This window comes from Siniperca chuatsi, linkage group LG3 (assembly GCF_020085105.1).
Source record: "Siniperca chuatsi isolate FFG_IHB_CAS linkage group LG3, ASM2008510v1, whole genome shotgun sequence".
NCBI lineage: Eukaryota > Metazoa > Chordata > Actinopteri > Centrarchiformes > Sinipercidae > Siniperca > Siniperca chuatsi.
In genome coordinates, this window is record NC_058044.1 from 11,834,897 (window position 1) to 11,855,983 (window position 21,087).

At 39.0% G+C, this 21,087-nt stretch overlaps 1 protein-coding gene across 9 annotated transcripts in view; it reads left to right on the forward strand.

The window, feature by feature from the left end:
- inpp4b (inositol polyphosphate-4-phosphatase type II B) overlaps positions 1-21,087 on the forward strand; it is a 147,637-nt gene that overhangs the window by 100,543 nt on the left and 26,007 nt on the right. For all 9 annotated transcript variants that reach the window (XM_044185247.1, XM_044185273.1, XM_044185255.1 and 6 more), the window contains 10 exons: positions 581-764; positions 6,813-7,142; positions 8,054-8,192; positions 12,612-12,784; positions 13,197-13,320; positions 13,992-14,118; positions 16,755-16,895; positions 17,784-17,881; positions 18,283-18,395; positions 19,266-19,420. In XM_044185247.1, coding sequence (XP_044041182.1) covers positions 581-764; positions 6,813-7,142; positions 8,054-8,192; positions 12,612-12,784; positions 13,197-13,320; positions 13,992-14,118; positions 16,755-16,895; positions 17,784-17,881; positions 18,283-18,395; positions 19,266-19,420 — 1,584 coding nt within the window. The remainder of the gene's footprint in view (positions 1-580; positions 765-6,812; positions 7,143-8,053; positions 8,193-12,611; positions 12,785-13,196; positions 13,321-13,991; positions 14,119-16,754; positions 16,896-17,783; positions 17,882-18,282; positions 18,396-19,265; positions 19,421-21,087) is intronic.

Below are 21,087 nucleotides of genomic sequence, written 5' to 3' on the forward strand. Positions count from 1 at the left end.
CCACAACAACCAAAGGCATCGAGAGAAATAATTTTCTAATAATAAAATATATTTGATGTGTTATCAGTAATGCTATTTTAAAATACTATTTTACAATAACAGTCCTTGTAAGAGATGCATGGTCTAAACACAAAACATATAACCACAAGTGTAGAAAAGCATAAACATTTCCTTAATTCACACCTTGCTGGAAAAAACGCAGAACCTGTATTTGATCCGTTGTGTATGTTTGGATTTTTCGTGTCAGCATTGATCTTGCGGCCAGATGGAGCAGGTCAACCAGTGCATGCTGCAGTGTAGCTTGTAGCTTGTTTGATATCAAATACTGTCTCTTCCCACTCTGCTAGTTTTGGCAGATACCGGTGGCAAGTGGACACTAAGAAAACCAGCAGCACTGATCTAAACAAACATGGGATGAGTCTCTGTCTAGTATGGCTACAATCTCATTACAAGCAAGTGTGGCCCTGTTCTTTTTCAGTCAGATTTGGGCCACTTTCATATGTATTATCAAAACTGATACAGCACTGTTTCTAGTCCATGAGATCTGTCAAATCTGAATCTGTTTTTTCCTCCACCACAGCTTCAGCACTGCCTACCAGTGTATCTACTACTCTCCAGAGCACACAGCCAAAGCTCAGGAGGTACTCAGCACCATGAGCCTCCTCCAGCCCCTCATCACAAGCTTAGCAGACCAGCTCCTCCAGGCTGCCCAGGAGCACTCTTCCCCTGGACTGAGGGATGCACTCAAGAACCTTTCTGACAAGGTGAGGCAGCCCCCAAAACCCTCCACCCACCCTTACTTCCATCTAAACTATCCCTTTATTCCTCTTGGCCTCAAGCTGCTGCAATACTCAAACCACCTCTTTTATTCTTGGACATATCACCAAACATTGTCAGGTAATACCTCAGGCTGAAAAGCCTTTTAGATTAATCTTTAACTGTGGCGATAAGTTCATTGAAACCCAAACTAATCCAAAAACAGGTGGATGTATGGCCTAAACTGACTGCGACACTCTAAATGTTTTTCCTCTCAGAGTGACAAGAGTGACTTAGTACCAGCCCTGGTAATATTATGCTGCTAGTTTCATTGCAAACAAAACTGCAAAATTTATAAATTCTCAAAATACCTTTCAAACTTTAAACCCAGCAGTTGCTGCGACACAGCTGCACACACACGTGCACACTATAAACAGACAACCTCAGGAACAATCCATAACTCATCATAAAAACGCCAAACTAACAAAAGTGAATAGCAGCATGGAGGTTTATGGAGTTGAGGCGTTTTTATCAGTATAATTAATGAATTACATCTGCTGCTGTCAGATTGCAATCTGTTGTGGGAGAGATTGTTTTTGCCACAGAGGAATAGAGCCCAATCAGCCTGCTTAATTGGTACATTCGCTCTGTCACCACTTCCTCTCATCCTTGATTAGACACGCACATATTGGCCAAGTAAACCCCTGGCCTGGTCAGCACAAGCAGGGCTGCTCTCTGATTAAAATCTCAAGCTGTGTTTGTGTGTGTATGTGTGTGTGGTTGAGGGCGGTGGAAGTGTGAAACTGTGTGTTTTTGTGTGTTTAAAAGCTGACATCACTCTCTTACAAGCCCCAAAGCATCCAATCATGAACAACATCACATGTTTTATATTAATATTTCCTCCTCCACATCTGGTCGTCAGATTTCAGCTTTTTTTTCCAGACACACACAAATACCTATATGTTTGCATACACACACACTCGTGTTCACTTGTTCATGCATGTACCCACCAGTGCACACACAAGTCAAGTCTAGTCAGTTTTATAAATCACAAATTTACCTCAAAAGATTTACAGGAATAGTTTATACTACGCTCATATTTGTCCATTAAATAACTGTTTACCCATGTTTCTAGTCTTTATGCTAGGCTAAGCTAACGAGCTTATAATAATAATAATCTTTATTTACTGAGTAGAAAAGGTTTCAGTCGTAGTCATCTGGACACTGTTTTCAGAATCAAGACGTTTCGGCTCCCATCCGGAAGTCATTCACAATTGAGAATGACTTCCGGATGGGAGCCGAAACGTCTTGATTCTGAAAACAGAGTCCTGATGACTACGACTGAAACCTTTTCTACGATAGAACACTCCTGGACGAATGAGGGACTACACCGTCTTTATTTACTGAGCACTTTTCAAAATCCATGTTACAAATTGCTTCACAAAGGCAGCAAAATAAAACACACAACTCATAAAACCATCTGGTTTTGAAAACAGAAAACAGATTTAAAAAACAAGAAAAACATTTCTAAGTAAGTATAAGAGAGATTAAAGAAAATTAAAACTCAACCTTCTATCTTTAGGCCCTCAATTCAGATATGGAACAATTCACCAAAAAAACTAAAATGGGGAATAAAGGGAGAAAAGACATACACACAGACTCCATACTCACACTTAAGGTCAGACAGATATTTGATATCCTTCTTACAGACACACTATACATAAAGGTGGATGCATTTGAGAGTGCATCTATGCAATGTGTGTGAAGTTTCTTCAATAAAGACAGTGAGTCACACCTGCAGAGAATCTGGGAAAGATGAGACACCTGCAGAGAAAATCAGGGAGATGTAAGAACCTTTTTTTATCAAGCACTCGCTGCCTCTGACGTTTTCCTTCTTTCCTTCTTCAGACCGCCTGACTCGAGGCCTAATGCAATATTTCACTTCAGAATACTTTTCCTGGGCACATTCTGATTAGCGTTGGACACGGCAGATGCGCTGTTGCTTCTCTATATATGGTGATGATGATAATAATAATTTCACTCTGATGATAATCACAGTGAAAAGTCAATTGCAACACATCTCCCCTCCCTCCAGCTGTGTCCCAGGACAAGTTATGTCTTCGCTGTAACCGTTACCTGGGAAGAGCTGTGGGTTTGATCGTCTATGCATGATTATGTTAAATTATATGGTGTATAGAGGTCATACACGCAATAGTGAATAAGTGTCCTCACAGCCAAGTGCTGTTGGAATCTGACCAGCTCTATTCATTCAGCCTCCCTTCACCTCTCAAGTGAAGTGAAAAAGCTCTATTTTCAACTCAGCCAAGTTCCGCTCATCCTTCAGGGTAAAACCATTCGAAACCATTCGGGGTGAATAGATTCCTACAGTTTTCTTCTTTTTTTTTTTTTAGATCAAACGTAACTTATTTTTTCGCAGTTGGAGTCCACAGGGGCACTTTCTGACTTGTACTTCTGCTCAGTCAAAATCATATCAGCAGATATATTGAAGAAACACTAGAAACAAAATTTCTCCCGAGGGATTTTAAGCATTTCAGATCTCTAAAACAGGTAGGTGTGGAAGAGCTACACTAAAGAGTAGTTTTTGCACGTGGAGGAGCAAAGTTGCTTTGGTTTAGCCTTGGTAAGAAAATGAAGTTGCAGTGCTTTTCTCCTTTGCACAATGGAGTGCACCTCTGATATTTCACTTTGAATACAATATCTATATGGATCCTGCAATGCAGTGTATCATTAAAATGTTTTCTGCACAGTAGATCCTGATCTTAAGGAGGATAAAAGCCCTGGTACTGGCTGAATATTTAGGAATGTGATTGAATGAGTGGTTTGTTGATCGATATGCTTGATTTCTAATGTAATCAATTCTCTTTTATCCACAACAAAAATGCATGGATTGCATTCATAAGAAAAACGATTTCACCAGCATAAAAAGTTACTGTATGAGCACTGGCACTGTCAAATACATGAGTTTCTGTGACCCTGTGGTTAAGAAGTGCAAATATGATCCAGATTGTTTTAAATACAGTGTGTGGCTTTGTTCACTCATTTCAGGAAAGATAATGAATAATACATGGTCTCATAGATTGCAAATTAACATTGAGGTCAGATAAACAGAGTTCAATTTGAATATGAATTTACATTTTGAATTCCCAGTTCCGTTAAGTGTTTTGGTTACTGAATCATATTCACATAGCTCATTTGGACATTTTTATATTTTGAAATAATGTTTACTTCTTTGGATACAATTGTGTGCATCACAGAATAGTATTCCAGCAGAAATTCTTGTTCTCAGGCAATTACACACATAGTCTTATCCATAGATTTCTGCTCTCACGTCACTGACTTACAGTAATGGAACTCATTTGGATCCATGCAAGGCAATTAAAATAGATATGAATTAAATACAATGGTGTTTTCAGTGTAGTCATAATTTGCTTTCTGTGCTCAAACATCCATCAAATAGACCATTTCAACAGTCCTCATATATTTATTTTAAATCAAGAGCAGAGCAGTTAAACCAGGCTCAGATGGAAAAGTGTGTTGTTTTCTTAATGACTGAAACCGACTGTAGCTGTATCGTAAAAGGAACACAGTGAAAGATACTCTCTTAAAGCAGAGTCTTCTCAGTAAAAGCTATGATGAGTTTGTGAAAAGTGGTCAAAGTAACAGAAGTAACAAGTCAGTGTTTGGAACTACAGTTTAATAAAGAGATATGAATTGGAAGTGTATGACAATAGACTACACCGATGTGAAGCATCTTCATTAAGTGTAGGTCCATATGAAGATAGGAGATCCCCCAAAGTGTAGACGCTGGTGGTAGTGGAGTAAAGCCATCAGGTGGATGATGGAAGAGGTGTTCAGTATATGTACGAACAAATCTTTAACACTGAATCTTCAAACTGAACTGACTATGCTGAATCATCATTGTCACTGATTGAATGAGTAACTTTTCTTTTATTAGTGTGATGGGACATAGTTCAGAAAGGTGACAAATTAGACAGGCTCAGGTGTAACAAAATATACAGACAATAACACAAAACAGTACGACATAAACAGAGGTTATGATTTGAATTTGATATAGATTTTTAGTTGTTTTTGTTAGTGGGAGAACTGCGTATAGACATTTCATATTTGTATGTTTTTTTGCAAGTGTGACCAGAGGAATGTGCAGGTATGTGTGAGGAGGAGGAGGGAGAAGAAGGGGGAACACATTAAAAAAATAATAATGATAAATCAAAGTAAATAAATAAATCAAAAAGGAAGAAAACGTGGTGAAAAAGAAAATACATAAATACAGTATGTGCACATACACACACATTTGTATAATGATGAGCTTTTAGCAGTGAAGCTGCTCACTGGTGACTAAAAGCACCAATATCCGCTCAGCTGTGATTACTTTCTAGTTACTGTTAAACTTTACTGAGAGCCCGTGGCTTGATGACATAAATAATTGGCTACTAAACTATTAACCTTAGGCCTATACCAGTGCTTGTATAGGCCTAGTTTTGTACTGAACTGAGCATAACAGTTTGAACCTACTACTGAACTGAATCAGCGCTGAGCGTCACAGCGTTAGAATGAACAGTGATGCGTTCACTCACTGATGTACGTATACTGCGATTGCTTAGCTTAGAAAAAAGTTAACAAACTACATACTCAGTGATTACGAATCTTTGAACTGAACTGAACAAAACAGTTTAATCAGCAAAGTGAATCGTAATTTCCACCTCTATATGATGGAACCTCTCGTTCAAATCTCCCAGAATGTCTTGATGTCCCCAGTTGGCTCAAGAAAGACAGGCAGAAAGATGATTGGTCAAACATGGTGATGTCGGAATGGTGAATATAAGAGATGGTGAAGATTAAACCAGGAATAAATAACAGAAATTCACCCACAGAGGAATAAATGCTAAACGTGAGAGAGAGAAAAGAGCTTCTTTGTTGAACTACTTTGTTGCAGACCTTCTGTGGCACAAAACCTTTTAATAGTGATTCCCATCATCAGGGTCGCAACCCACCAAAGGGCTACAAAATATACTTGAGGTATCAAGACATGATTATATGAGAGAATAAAAAAAATTCTGCTACACAAAGTTTCTTTTTTGAGTTCATGCCTTTTTCTTATGTTACTCTGGATAATTGGATGAGTAATGGATAATTACGCAAATGACACAGTCAGAGAAGTGAAAATCCCTCCTTTGGTAAATTGCTAACAGACATTTACATATGCAGCCTGTTAAACGGGATCACAAGTCGACACTGAGTCACAAACCCTTAAATAGTTCAGAATCACTTCCTTGTGATATCCACACAAAGCATCTCTCGTAGCGGGACAGGACTGGCCTGGGGTTCTTTTCCACAGTTATCTACTTCTTTGCTGACTAAGCCATCTCCACAGCTTCTGGCAGTCTCAACAAGCTCACTATTCAGTCCACATCAGGGAGGGAGGAACAGGAAAAGGGTGTTTGTGTGGCAAATATACTGTATGTATATAATGACCTCGCAGGTTTCTTTTCATGGAGGCTCGTGTTTTGTTAGACTGCATTTTGCTGTGGTAATAAAATTGCTTATTGCAGAGCTAACTCAATTACTCTTGAGAGCCCTTATCATTTTTTATGCAGTGGCAGCAGCGAGCGCGAGGCTCCTTGGTACCGGGATCATCATCAACTTACAGTAGCTGGTGAATTTGAGATCAAAGGAGGTGTGCTCCTCGGAGAAGCAGGCTGAAGGAGGAGTAATTGAATTGTTTGTTGTTTGTTGCTGTTTTTGTTGCACACCGGCTGTGCTGCGGTAATGGAGAGCAGTTACTTTATGGTGAAGCAGAGTGTTCATTGTCTTTGTTTCTTCCTCAGTAAATAGTTACCTGCTTCCAATTTCACTTCCACCTGTATTTTCTTCCACCCGCTCATCCCGCCAATGTGACAATCTCTCTCTGTCTCCTTTGCTTTTTCAACGCTTAAATTTTCATTTGTTTTGCTGTCCCACAATAACTTTCAGTATCTGGCTTTTTTCCAGTCTCTCTTTCTCTCTCTTTGCTACAGACAGAACAATTTGTTCACACACTTAAGGATGAATTGGTCAAGAGTGCACTACTAGCACTGCACGCAGCGCGACCCGGGTACGTTTCCAAGAACCAGAAGCAAACCCCGGTGCATGGAGGCCAACATCAAGACCACATCCACCAGGGCAGTGACCAGAATCAGAGCCCAGTCCAGGGACTTCCAGGCCACAGTCCAGCCACGTCGATCACTGAGAGCACAGCGGTGTGTAATAATGTGGAAGGATCACAAACCACGGCAAGAAGAGAAGGTGGGCCTTTGAAGCACCAAGACTCCATACCACACCATAAAGAGTATGACGAGGAGGAATGGGTGAGTGTGACTACTTTTCTAAGTCATTAAGAAATCTTTCAAAGCTATTATGGTTTGAAGTTATGGTTTTATTTATTTTTAAGTACAATGTGACAAACTGTTATTTTTTCTGCTGGTCCTCACAGTAGAGCACACATAGGGAGATAAACAATTACTGAATTACAGATAAACCATTTTTATGGCAAATAATTTTAATTATTGCAAAATTAGATTGCATACTCAACATCACTCTTTCTTTTTAATGAAAGGTTTTCTCAAAGAAGTTCAAACATTTTCATCATGACAAACTGACTGCAGAAGATTATTTTGTGATATCCTTGTCACTGAGTCTGAGCCATGCTGCTTCTTTTCACTGAAGTGTGTATGACTGTTGGTTTGTTTGTGCCACAATGACAGCAGGAGTTTATCATGATTTCTGCACACAAATGCCTAATTATCTCTCAAAATATTCCTCACAGTTATAACATGTTCAAACCATATTTTTGAAGCAACAAAGATCAAAATACACACCACTACTTAAAATACACATACACACACACTTGGATTGTCATATTTGTATACACACACAAAAGTGAAAGCATCTATTCGTCCGCTTACAGTTGAATCTCAGGAAAAGAAGGAGAAAGCTGTAAACAATGGAAACGCTTTGAGAGTAATCTCAGAATATCCAGACAGCAATTTCCTTTTGACCTTTTGGACACAAAGCCAGTTTAGACTATAAAGGGAAACACCTTTTTGCTTTGTTTTTTAGACATAAGGGAATTATTTTTTATGGTTTTAGCTGCTTAAACAGTTTTTGTTTCAGTTTTTGTTACACCCTTTGGTTTCCCTCTAATTCATCTCAAACAGAAAGAGAGAGATCCAATCAGTGAGGCTGATATGACTGCTGATTGTGTATTCGACTCTTTTAGGACAGGGTGTGGGCCAACGTGGCCAAATGTCTCAACTGTGTAATCGCCATGGTGGATAAACTCCAGGAAGAAGACAACAACAAGCAGGAGCCAATCCCTGAGCAGCAGCTAGCTGATGTCATCACCTCACACAACCCCGGTAAATAATTGTTGTTGTGAAGCACAATCATGTAGTCTTCTCTATTAAATGTGGGTACGTTTATGCTGTAAATGGATGTAATTTTGTACATTGGCACTTTGGTACCTGTTCTATTATTAGTCTAGTTATCTGATGTTGCCTGGTCAATACTGAGATTTGCAATCCTCTCCAGCAACTGGGCAAAAACATTAGTCACCAGTCTTTTTTGTAGCCCAACAACATGAAGGTTGTTTTTTACTATAATGGACATCCATCCATTTCCCCACTTTCTCTGCCATTTTTCCTGTATGTAATTAAGCAATGATATAATTGTATTTAAACTAGACTAGTAAGTCAGCTCCTGTGCAAAATTAAACTTATCCATCATTATTACTGGCAACATATGGTGATAGTATTGTATTGTGACTTACCTGAGATTTTCCACTCCTGTTCCCATTACAAAACAGCAGCTAATTTTAGCTTAAGAAGACTCTAGTCCAACTTAGAGGCTCCCTGTTGTTTAAACATTAGCAAAAAAAGAACTGAAATTGTTGCCAGAGAAGTGGATGAAAGCAATATTTGATATGCAGAGCCATTCACTGTTGACCGCAAGCTGCCCAGTGTTCCCTTACGTCCAATGAAATCCCGCCTCAAGCTTGTGTCCAAACAAGTGCCCAGCCTGTTACAACTGCCAACTGGCACACAGAGCAGCGCCATTACTCTGACCAGGCGACAAGGAGAGGCTCTGTGTGTGTGTGTGTGTGTGTGTGTGTGTGTGTGTGTGTCACAGACAAATGCACACTCAGGCATCTGTGCAAGCGTTGGTGCATTTGTATAATTTTGTGCCTGCGTGTGCATGTGTGTCTGTGTGTGTCTGTCTGTCCAAGTGAGCTAGCAGGTAAGAACGAGGCCATCCGCCCGGTGTTCAGTCTGAAAGATAAGCTCAACCCCCCGAGCACCTTTATTAAGACGCTGAACAGGCTCAGAGCAAGTGGTCATCTGCTTGTCTAAATACAAACATGGACTCAATAATGAGAGAGGCTTTATCTCCTAGTGGAGACTGGTGAAGGCCAGGCTTTTGATGACAAGGCATTGTGGGGGTTCGGATGTTTGGACAGGTGGGCTGGTGAAGAGATGACAGCTGGAGTTCTGTTTCCTCCTTCTCTGTGCAGAGGCGGTATTTGCAGAATGAGATAAGACATGATTTCTCTGACAAGGCAAGGGCAAGGCTGATGTGCTATACATTCTTGGTTGTATCCAACTGTGCTTGTGTGTGTGTTTGTGTGTGTCCACACTGATCCCCACTCCCCCCCAAAGAACTTTTCAATATGTTGCAGCATGACAGACTGTTATAGACTGCATGGTGGGAAAACTCATTTTGGACATTACTTAACCAACACTGCCCCCTGGTGGCCAGTGAAGAGGTCAATCAGAAACTTGTTTTGGATGGAGGAACTGCATATGACATCACACTATAGCTGTGTCCCAGTTCCTACATACTGTTTCTAAGCAGGTTTTGAGTGTGTAGTGTGGTAAAAGTAATTATATTCAAAGAAGTCAGTATGCATACTGAATCCCTTTCATCTTTGAGTGTGCTGTTGGTATACAATATTGTATCACAATGGATTACACAAAGGAAATATAGGAGCTAATCACAGCTGCAAAAGCTAATAAATCTTAGATAAATATAAAATCAGTGTAATATGACAATTAGTATATAGTACTTAGTGTATACATGTGATTCCCAACCTGTGTTAAGTGGGATTATATACAAATATGATGTGACGCTGATCTTTAATAATTTACAAAAACCAGTAAGCTGCTTGAGTCAACCTGAGTTAGTTGTAACACATCAACACCACATGTTGCAACTGAGTGTCTGAAAACCAGTTAGCAAGCAAGAGAAGAGAGAAGTTGAAAACGCTAGCTAAACGTCATGTATAAACTGTTGAACTCATTAGTTCAATGTAATAAACAAAAACTTGAAGCTGTTAGCTAAAAGTAATGAATAAACAGTTTCTCCACCCTTGCCACAACCTAACAATTGTTAAATAGTGTTTTTAATGAGCTACAGTACAGTGTGAGGTATCCATTAGGCATTTGGGCGGTAAATTTAAGGGGCCCTATTTTTGTGGTGGCGCAACGACCAGCACAAGCAATACTCAGTTTGGTATTATCCTGACCTTGAAATTGCCTGTCTGTTTGGTTTTTGATGTCCAGAGCAGCGTGCATGCTGCACAGGTGTGAGGTTCGTTCAAATGAGGCAGTGCAAAGCGAGTTGCTGGTATTTTGGTCGACATTGGCTTTTAGACATTGTGCTGACAATAGACATCTCCGAACCACGACTGTTTCTGGCGAAAGTCATTCCACTGCCGAAGTGGTGACTTTGTCAAGAAGAGCAAGCTAAACATTTGGGGCAAATGCGCAGCAATACCAGAATAATGGTTAAAATGTAAACAAACTATTTAACACTATTAACACTCTCCAACCAGTAGATTCATTTAAATCAGCATCAAAAATTACATTTAATGTGGTTAAAGCAGGGACGTTATTAAAGCAGTCTGCATTGATCTGTAAATGAATGGATGATTCTTACAGTATCTGTTGTCCACAGCTCCGTAATACTGTGTGAAAAGCTTCTCCTTCAGTTCATTAAATCCCTGCAGCCATCTGAAGGCAGCAGATATGTTGATAAATCTGCAGCCTTTGATTTGAGAAGCGCCGTGGCAGAGCACAGTGCCATTACGCATGGCTGTTCACTGTGTTTACCTTGATTAAATTACACACTAACAACACCATGCTGCTACAAAACTACCACACACACCTCTACACACATCAGACTGGTTGGTTATAACTCGATATTTTGCGTGTTTATACGAGAGATGTCAGATTACCGGTGCTCATTAATTCTGTGTATCATTGTCTGCTTTCCAACTTTTCTTTAACAAACATGGTGTTTGTTCTTGAAATGCATTATGGTGCAAATGCTGGTGTGTCACATCAATTACAATATGACGTGATCATTTAGGATGTAATTCATTTATGGTTTACTTAAAACAGGGACAGTGTACACTAAATGTATTGCACCAGATAGCACAATGCTAATGTTGTCCCTGGGTGTGTATACAATGCACATATAACAATATAAAAATGATAATTCCACATAACACTAATAAATACACCTGTAGGACAGACCAGTGTGCATACATTCGGAGAGGCATTGTCAGACCTTAATGACAATATGACTAGTTTTAAAACGATAGTATTGCAATAGGGGTATGAGTTCCTTTTTTTGCCCAGTGCTTTAAGAGCTCATTTAAACAGTTTATAAGGTGTTTGTATTGTTGTTGTACAGGCCTGTGACCAGGAGGTGGCACAATAAGATGTGGTAATGTCATAGAGTCCATGTGCATCATAGCTGCACCTGTATTCAAGTAATTATGAATACATTTGAAGTTTATTAAACTAATGTATTGTAGAATTATGTGTAGAATTATGAGACCAGTGATGCGACTGTTTGAGAGTGTATTTATTATTCTTATTATTTATTATTATCACCACACCCTCTAATCTATATTTCTACTTCACCCAGCCCTTTACACTTTGCACTGATGCACATACATAACCAAAATATATTTAATTAGCATCCAAGGTATTGCCCTTAAGGCAAGACACTACAAGCAAAAACATCGTTTTTTCTGCTAAATTAACCAAAAGTTAGCATTAGATAATGCTCCATTTGCATATTTCTCAAAATGTGTTTTTTTCTTATACTCTGAGCCAGAAATCTCCACTTCAGTAGCACTTACATACGCCAAACTTTCCAGTTTTATTCCTATCTATATTCTAAAGGTTTTTACAGAGGGGTTTGTTCATAGTCTGATCATTTTATTCCTAAAATGTAACAATTTATGTAACCTTTTATTCCGAAAAACATGGCGGACATTGATTTTTTATGGCTGTTGACAGTGTTTTCTGATTCATGGAGCGATAAAAAGAGATATCCAAATTTCCCGCTGTAAAAACCTTTCACTCTAATATGTCAACAATATTGGCCATATTCTTGATAATGCTTCATTTGCATATTTAAATGTAAACAATCAGAAATTTTGTAATACAAAAAATAAGTGTCCTAATGTTAGTAATCAACTGAAGTTTCATGGTGATATCTATTAGTTAACATTTTTACCCTATTCACCTGTAGTGCCTTAAGAAATTTATGTTGGGTTTTGGTTTGTTTTTCTTTCCTGTAATTCCTCCCCATTTTAAAGGAAACATGAATGGCTAAACCGGTTTCACTTCACAGATAAACTGTTTGTTGTTTCTGGCTGAGCACACAAGCATTAAGACATATTTTAATCTACAATCACAACATAACTATCATTCCATCTCTGACTACACCTCCACCCCTCTTTATCCCCATCACATCTTTCTCCGAAGGTGACTGGAGGGAGCAGCTGCGTCCTCTGGTGACCAGATTAAAGGATTGTGTAATGGAGGTGGTGGCGAAGGCTAAGAGAGCCATGGCCTTTGTGCTCCTACAGGAGGCAGCCTGCAGCATTCCACAGGGATTCCTCCTCCAACAGAGGCGAGATGTGGTCTTCAGTCAGGCAGTAGGTGACCACACTGAGATGATAAACAAGTCTTTAGAAGTCCTCACTAATTTACTTGTCTTAGTTCATCTGAGGTGGAGGTTTATCTCCTTTGGTCTTGTTTTAAGGTCTGCAAAACACCCCTAGTTAGATTGCATATTCCCTGCGTTACCAAAACCAATCACAGATTTGATAATCTTTCACTTCTCGATGCAGATCAATGTCAGACACTTTGACATTTTTTATTTCAGCCAGCAGAACTGTAAAGCAGTTTGTTATTTAATTGTCTGTCCTTTGTGGTCCAAAGTGCAACGCACTCAGTGCTGCACTTCAAACTAGTGCCTATCTTCCCCACACATCATTAAACGCTCACATACACTAAAACTCAGTGTGTGTGTGTGTGTGTGTGTGTGTGTGTGTGTGTTTTTAACAGATGGCAGCCTTAGCCTGTGGTTTCGTCATGAGGCTGTATGCAGGAATGCAGGACAAAGGCTTCCTGAGGCAGCTTCACCTGGTTGGCCTGGTGGCCCAGTTTGAGAGCCTGCTCAGCACCTACAGTGAGTAAATCTGTAAGAGTAAAATCAGGACTGGTAACCTCAAAACCTCCACTGAACGCAGCCGTTAACTTTTATTTGCTTTCTAGAAAAGACAAAACCTAATAGAGTGGTTTGGTTTAGGTGAAGCTAATGTGATGAGTAATTGTGAGGGTGTAACAAATCACAACATGTAGCAAAGTAATAAGTCACTGCACTGCATATTTTGGCATAATGCCGAAAAATGCTTTTATCTATGTATGTTCTATACAACATGTTCCAGGTGAGTGTCTTGGATGGATGCTTATCAGATCAACACAGTGAGAGACTAGAGACTGAATTAAGGGCAGGCCCTCGTAAGATATGAGTACACCTATTCTAGTTACCTGCACCACCATGATCAAAGCTCGCATTCATGCCGGTTTGCCAAAGCTCATGGTGCAGCTCTCAAAGAAGTGAAATGGATTGGTCAGTTGAAAAACAGCTAATGCCTTAACCAATTTTTATGAGCTATGTTTCCATCAAAATAAATCCTCTGCAGTGTAAAAAATGGGCAGTTTATGAATTTTATTCATCATTCAGTTAACCCTCTGACATTTTAAAATTTGAGCCGAACTCACCTCGTTTTGAGTAACTAAAGAGACGTGTGACAAGCAAGAATTAAATCACTACTAATCTTTATCGAACTGTTTTAGGTGAAGAGATCGGGATGCTGGAGGACATGGAGGTTGGAATCTCAGACCTGCAAAGAGTCGTGTTCCAGATTACAGAGGCCAAAACAGATGACCTCAGTGACCTTCAGCCTTTAGTGTGTGGCCGACGGTGAGACATTATCTCCTTCTCTGTTCAGTTAGTCTCTTTATGTGATGATGGCATATTCTAAAGACAAAGCTGTTGAGTATTACAACCAGTTGTAATTACAGCATAGTAACAGTTCAGTACATTATAAGTACAGATAACTGTCAGTTGTCAGCCAGTTGCCAATGCAAGTCTCTTGATTGATTAAAATTACAAGCAGTTAATTAAATAGACATCTTTTTATTTTAAGATTTGAGAGTAACACTTTTACACTCATATCACTTTATTTTACAGGTCCTATAGTTTCTTTCTTATTCTTATATTTCTTAGAAAGGGCCTGACATGTAACTGCAATTTCTTAGAAAAGGTTGAGGGAAAAGAACCATGCGATTTGGTACTAATTATAGGAAGTGGAGACAGTGTTCATTTGGTACACTTTCAATTAATTCCAAGTAACTGCTAGTATAAACCTGTACAGATAAGAAAATTCCTGCATATGAATACAAATATATTTTACCTGATGAAGGTCTGAGGACTGAAACAGTGTTAAAGTGAGTTCCAGTGATAAACAATGTGCCAGTTATTTGGTTTTTCCTCAGAGTTTTTAATCTGATGCGCCTGTCAATAAGTCTTTCTGGTGACCTTTGTAGTAACTGATACCTACTGGTTCGCAAATACTCAAATGAGTGGGTATCGTAGAAAAGGTTTCAGTCGTAGTCATCTGGACACTGTTTTCAGAATCAAGACGTTTCGGCTCCCATCCGGAAGTCATTCTCAATTGAGTGGGTACTTACTATTTGTAATGTGTCAGACCATGGTCACTATTTTCCCTATAATTAATACCAAATTCCATAGTTCTTTCCAAAACTCTTCCTGGGGAACTATAAGAAATTATAGGACCCGTAAAAAAATAGTGTTACCAATTTGAAGCAAATAGCAATAGTTGGTTCTTTTAACTAATAATTTAATATGTAACTAAAAATTACTGCACAAGTCTTAACAGGTTTAGTGATGCATCAAGGAACACTGAATAACAGCAAAGTCTCAGAGTAAAACATGCTCTACACAATCTCTTATTGTAATCTCTGACACCTCCTCTTCCACACAGACAGAAACCCCAATTAATTCAACAGCCGAGTGTTTTCCCAACAAGAGGTTCCAGATCAAATACTGACCACACTATGAGAATGCAGAGGTGTTAAGACTTCATGGAGACATTAGAGTATGTGAACAAAGATCAATACTTATTTATAGTATGTCATATTCAGTGTATTTATAAGCAAAGATAAAAATGAGTATGTTACGGTTAGTGTCAAGCGGGGAAATGAGGAACACAGGGATTAGGACCCAAAAGCACACCAGGTGCAGTTCAGTAATTTATGCAAAAAAACAACCAAAAAACCCCCATAAAAAGTTACACTGGTTTCAGGCAGTGATCAAAAAACCAGGGAAGCAGTCGACAAAGTCAGAACAAGTCCAAAGGAGCAGGCAAATAACAGAATCCAAATATCTAGGTGACCAAAAGACACATGAGGGAAGGAGAATATTTAAAAAACCAAAAAAACCAAACAGGAAATAACATACGTAAACCCTCAAACCATGACAGCAGTGGCTGGAAGGACCAATAGCCTGGGCCTTGACAAAACTGCTTTCTCCATCAAAGAGTATACAAAAAGCCTGCGTTCAAAATCCGTGGAGCTCGCTATGGCGAGTTCCTCAGAGAGAGAACCAATGTCTGCTGGGTCCATGACTGCTCAGATCATTCTGTTACGGTTAGTATCAAGGGAGGAAACAGGGAACACGGGGGATTAGGACTCAAACGCAGACCAGGAGGCTGAGCAGGTGCAGTTCAGTAATTTATTCAAGAAAACCCACAAAAACTTGATGTCAGGCAGTGATCAAAAAACCAGGGAAGCAGTCCACGAAGTATGAACAAGTCCAAAGGAGCAGGCAAATAACAGAATCCAAGTATCTAGGAGAGGTCCAAAGGAAACAGAATAATCCAACATATAGAGGATTTATTATCCACTATCTGACCATAATTATTATAGTAATATGTGATTTATCAGGTGCTTGGGAGGCAAAGTCCTACAACAGTGGGTGTGTTTGTTTGTGCATGAAAATTCTAACAAAACTTGGTGCTGAGGGGCGTTATGGTATAAGCTGTTTAGACCAAACAAAGCCCCAAATTACTATCAAAATGGATAATGTGTGATAATGTGCCAAGCAGTACAGCTGTACTATGAACTTTACTCCACATGTAAAAAAAATTATTTGTCCTGGGATTCTCCCACAATACTTTCATAACACACGATGAATCACAGCGATAGAATCACATGACTAGCCCTCCAGTAAAGCAATAGTTCACTTGCGCGACATTTGCCCAAACAAGGTAAAGCCAGTACGTTTTAGCTGATTACTGCTGTGTGATAAAATGGTCTTGCATCACCTCCTCCATGTCAATCTCTAAGGCAATCTGTCTCACACACACTATCTTTCTCTCATGCATTCACACCATCAGTCTCTCTTTACACAGCTTGCTCAGGCCTGTCTTAGTTGTCAAATTGTACAACTTCTCAAAAGTATCAAATTCTACAGCTTTGCAAAACCTATTAAATTTCTGTTTAATCTTTTTTTTGTTTTTCTCTCCCTGCATTCAGAGACAACTTCACTGTCGAAGTGCCATTACCACGACTGGTTTTTCAGACCTTGCCAGAAGAGATCAAGGAGGGCAAGCCTCTACGAGTATTCCCTTTGCTGTTTAACGTGGGCATCAATGAACAGCAAACTATAGCAGAGAGGTACTTCAGACACTCTTTCTTCACGCTGAAGAACTTACAATCTGTTGCACTTAAGGACAACCACTCTTTGTGTGAACATGTTAACCAAGTTCAAGGTCGTTATGTGATATTAGTTTAAGACCACAGTCTTAAACTAATTAATATCACATAACGATCTAGAGTTGTGCATGGCTTATTCTTTATTCTTCGTTCTTCAAAGGGCATCTATATCCAGAAATTAAAGGTCCAGTATGAAACATTTAGGAGGATCTATTGGCAGAAATGGAATATAATATTTATAAGTATGTTCTCATTAGTGTATAATCACCTAAAATAAGAATCGTTGTGTTTTCATCACCTTAGAATAAGCCTTTTTTATCTACAGAGGGAGCGGGTCCCCTTACACAGAGGTTGCCATGTTGCGCCACCATGTTTCTACAGTAGCCCAGAATGGACAAACCAAACACTGGCTCTAGATAGGGCCGTTTGTGTTTTTTGCGAGTTTCGCGGCCACCGTAGTTTCCCCTACATGCTTGGAAAGGGAGGGTGAGGCGGATGGCGGAAGGTGGATTCAAATGGTTGCAAACTGCAATTTCACCACTAGATGCCACGATATCCTACACACTGGACCTTTAAATTAAAATAATTACTTAAAATACTCACTTTCCCTCATAGGCAAAGAAACATGTAACTATATTGCATTTAATTGGTTGAAAATGTTTTAGGTTTTCTCTAAAAGTAATTTAACTATTTTCATGTTTTATCACATAGTTTTTCAGCTGAATGCAGGATTCACTGCTGTGCATTATTGATATATTGAATGATAAACTGTTAATTGTTCAGAAAACGTTTTAGTGAATGTCTTGGTGATGCTCCACTATAACTGCCCTTATTCTCTCATCCTCTCAGGTTTGGAGATATCTCGCTACAAGAAAGAATAAACCAGAAGAACTTTGAGATGTTAGAAGCTTACTACAAATCATTAAGTGAAAAGGTGCCACTAGAATGTAAGTGCGCAACACTTTCATACTCTTTATCTTTGTAAAAATACTGGGACTTGTGTTCCAGGTCCCACTGCTGCAGCAAAGTGACTCTTGCGTGCAGTTACAAAGATGTAGGGAAAACAGTATTTGCAAATAATTGTTCAAATTTGTTTTAATATGCATTGAGTATCTTATGGAGTTTACCACATCAGAACAATAATTTATACAATTAGAAAGTGAGCCTAGGAATTTAATCATCTAAAACAAAGTGTGTATAAAATTAATTATTTTCCTTTTGTCTGCTAACACACATTGATCCAACAAAACAGCCCTGAGTGGCAGCCTGAAATACTTTCATTTACGCCTGAACAAAGCAAGAAACAGAACCGCTCACTGGCAATGTGTTTTGTGTTTTCTATGAATAGGTCTACCGTGTTTTCAGACACAGACTGACATAAAGGAATTACTTGAAACCCTGGGCCAGAATGTAGTTACAAAGAAGAGAAAGAATGTGGAGATACTATGGATTGCTGGAACGGTGAGCAGTTTCTGTTCTTGTCAAGGAAGACAGTTTTCTCTGAACCGTATATATAAACTTTCTCTCTTGCATAACCACGGTAAATGTGAGCTGTAAACAGGTAGATGTAGTCTAGTATGAAGTTTTTGACATATTGATATTTCATGGGCTTTAATGGGAGCACTGAGCCGAACAAAAAGGAACTGCCTGAGCATGATGGATTGACTTTGGAAGACGATACTGTATAAACACTGACCTTTTACCTGATATTTAATATTTGTCAATGGATTGTTATGCATATTAACAGTGACTCCTGTGAATCACGAGCACTGCAAGAAGCTGTTAAAACAAGTCGAGTCTTCAGCCAATGTTTACTATGTTAGTAATATGTACTATGTTTAGTGTGTTAGCATGCGAACATTTCACAGTCCAGCTGAGTCAGATGGGAATGTCATTAGTTTTACACATATTTGTCATATTATATATTATATTTGGTCATAAACCATCCTCTGGGGATCATTAATGTCTCTACAAACTTTTGTGGCAATCCATCTAATAGTTGTTGAGATAATTCCGTTTTGACCAAAGTGGTGAACCGATCGACCGTCTTTGCCATCCATATTTTCATGCCTTTACCGTGGCTAAAAAGGCATCATCAAGAATCTTTAGAGTTGGGTGATACTTAAAATTGCACTTTATCAAGTCATGTCAGGAAACATGTATAATTGAAGGTATCCAGTAGTTTATGGAAAATATAAACAGATTTTAAGTCTCTTGCAAATGTAAAACAAACAAAACAAAGTCTTCTTACAAGATGAGTCACTTTTACTTATTTTTTATTAATGATGCATGAAAACATTGCGTGTGTTTTTTTTCTCCACTTCCCTCCAGATCTGCCGAAGGTTAAATGGCATCAGGTTTACCAGCTGTAAAAGTGCCAAAGACCGGACATCCATGTCTGTCACATTAGAGCAGTGTGCCCTCCTACGTGATGAACACCAGCTCAGCAAGGATTTCTTCATCCGTGCTCTGGACTGTATGCGGAGGTACAGTAATAAAAGCTTGCATAAAACTATTATGGGTGCAGGTTATTGTTCCAACCAATTCCAAACATGCTACATTTATCCTGGTTACTCTGGATAATCCACAGACCTCACTCTGAACAGTTTTAAATGGAACTACTTTCTACGAAAGAAATTGTTCTTATGAAAGCGATTGACAGTGAGCTCTATGGATTATCCAGAGTAACCAGGACATTGCTTCTGGAAAGACAAGATGTTGGGTTTAATTTATTTTGTAGTGCTTTGAGGTGCACAAATAAAATACCATTCACCTCTACTGTATTGGGCGGTCAGCAGGGTTTTCAGATGGGATATCTCAAAATCTCAGCTCATAAAACCAAAACTATCAGCATGGCTTGATACTACTAGAGGCGAGAGAGAAAAAATTGTGTGAACTGACCCTTTAATCAATATTGCCGCAGATTTAATACTTTAATAGACATGTTATTACAAACATCTAGTTAAAGTAATAACCTGCACCCACTTTATATGTTGTGAGCAAAATCTGATGTCATCCATCACACACATCGCAGACATTTTGTCTGCACCTTCTCCACCCAGCTTATCACTGTTAGATGTGCCAGTAAAAACAACATTATGTGTTCCTGCCACCATCACCACCCTCCCTCACACATTCAAAGGCAACCATGCATGTTCCCATCAGTGCTGCACACACACTGCTGCTTTTAATGTTTGTGTTTACCAGCAGGGTAAACATCTACATCTGCATCCGTTCTCATTTAAGAGCTATTTTAAGGCTGTTGGTGAAGTGCACTTCTGAAATGCCTGTGGTAACGACCTGTACAGGCCAGCTGATAGCAATTGTGTTAGATGAATAAGAGGACAGGACAGGGCCAAAGACACAAATAAGAGTAGAAAGTCAACAGGTACAAAGCATCTTACATTATACACTTTTGTCTTTGAAACCAAACAAAACAAACCAAAAAAAAAGCCCAGGAGTCTGTGTGTAGCAGAGAACCAGGGGGGTTACAATACACCTGATGCTCTTTTACCTGAAATATGTTCTATATGGGTTGATAAACTCAATCCATCCTGTCCAACATTCATCAAATATGTCTGTCTTGAGTCTCAAAGCAAATGTTAATTTTCCATTACAGTTACATTACAAGTTTCCTTCGCTTTCCCACTTTTCTTTTATGTAGGATGTGTTCACCCTGCTTAGCTCTTGAAGGCCCTTGTATAGTTTAGTTCTGAGAAAAGTTTACCCTTTGCCACCCACTGTCCTGCCTGCAAGACGTTAGCAATTTGTGGAACTTTTATTTACTGCTAGCACCACACGCATATGAACCTTGAGATATGTATCAATAGATTAGTCTCCCATCTTATCCATCATTGTGGTTATTTTATTAAAAGAACACTTTGTTGTAAAAATAATCCAATAATCCAATCCAAAATTACAATGCACAGCACAGTAAGCAACTGAAACCTGAACAATATTATACTGTACTGTATTTCCAGGGTGGTGGATGCCATAGGGCAGACTAGCAAAATAGTTACAGTCAGTACACTCAATAAATAAGTCTTCACCCAGCCAAATGTTTGATACATAAATAACAATACAGCTTTGGTGGTCAGTGTGGTCAAACACTAAAATCAATGCATTTATAGCACAAGTAAGTTTTCATTTAAAA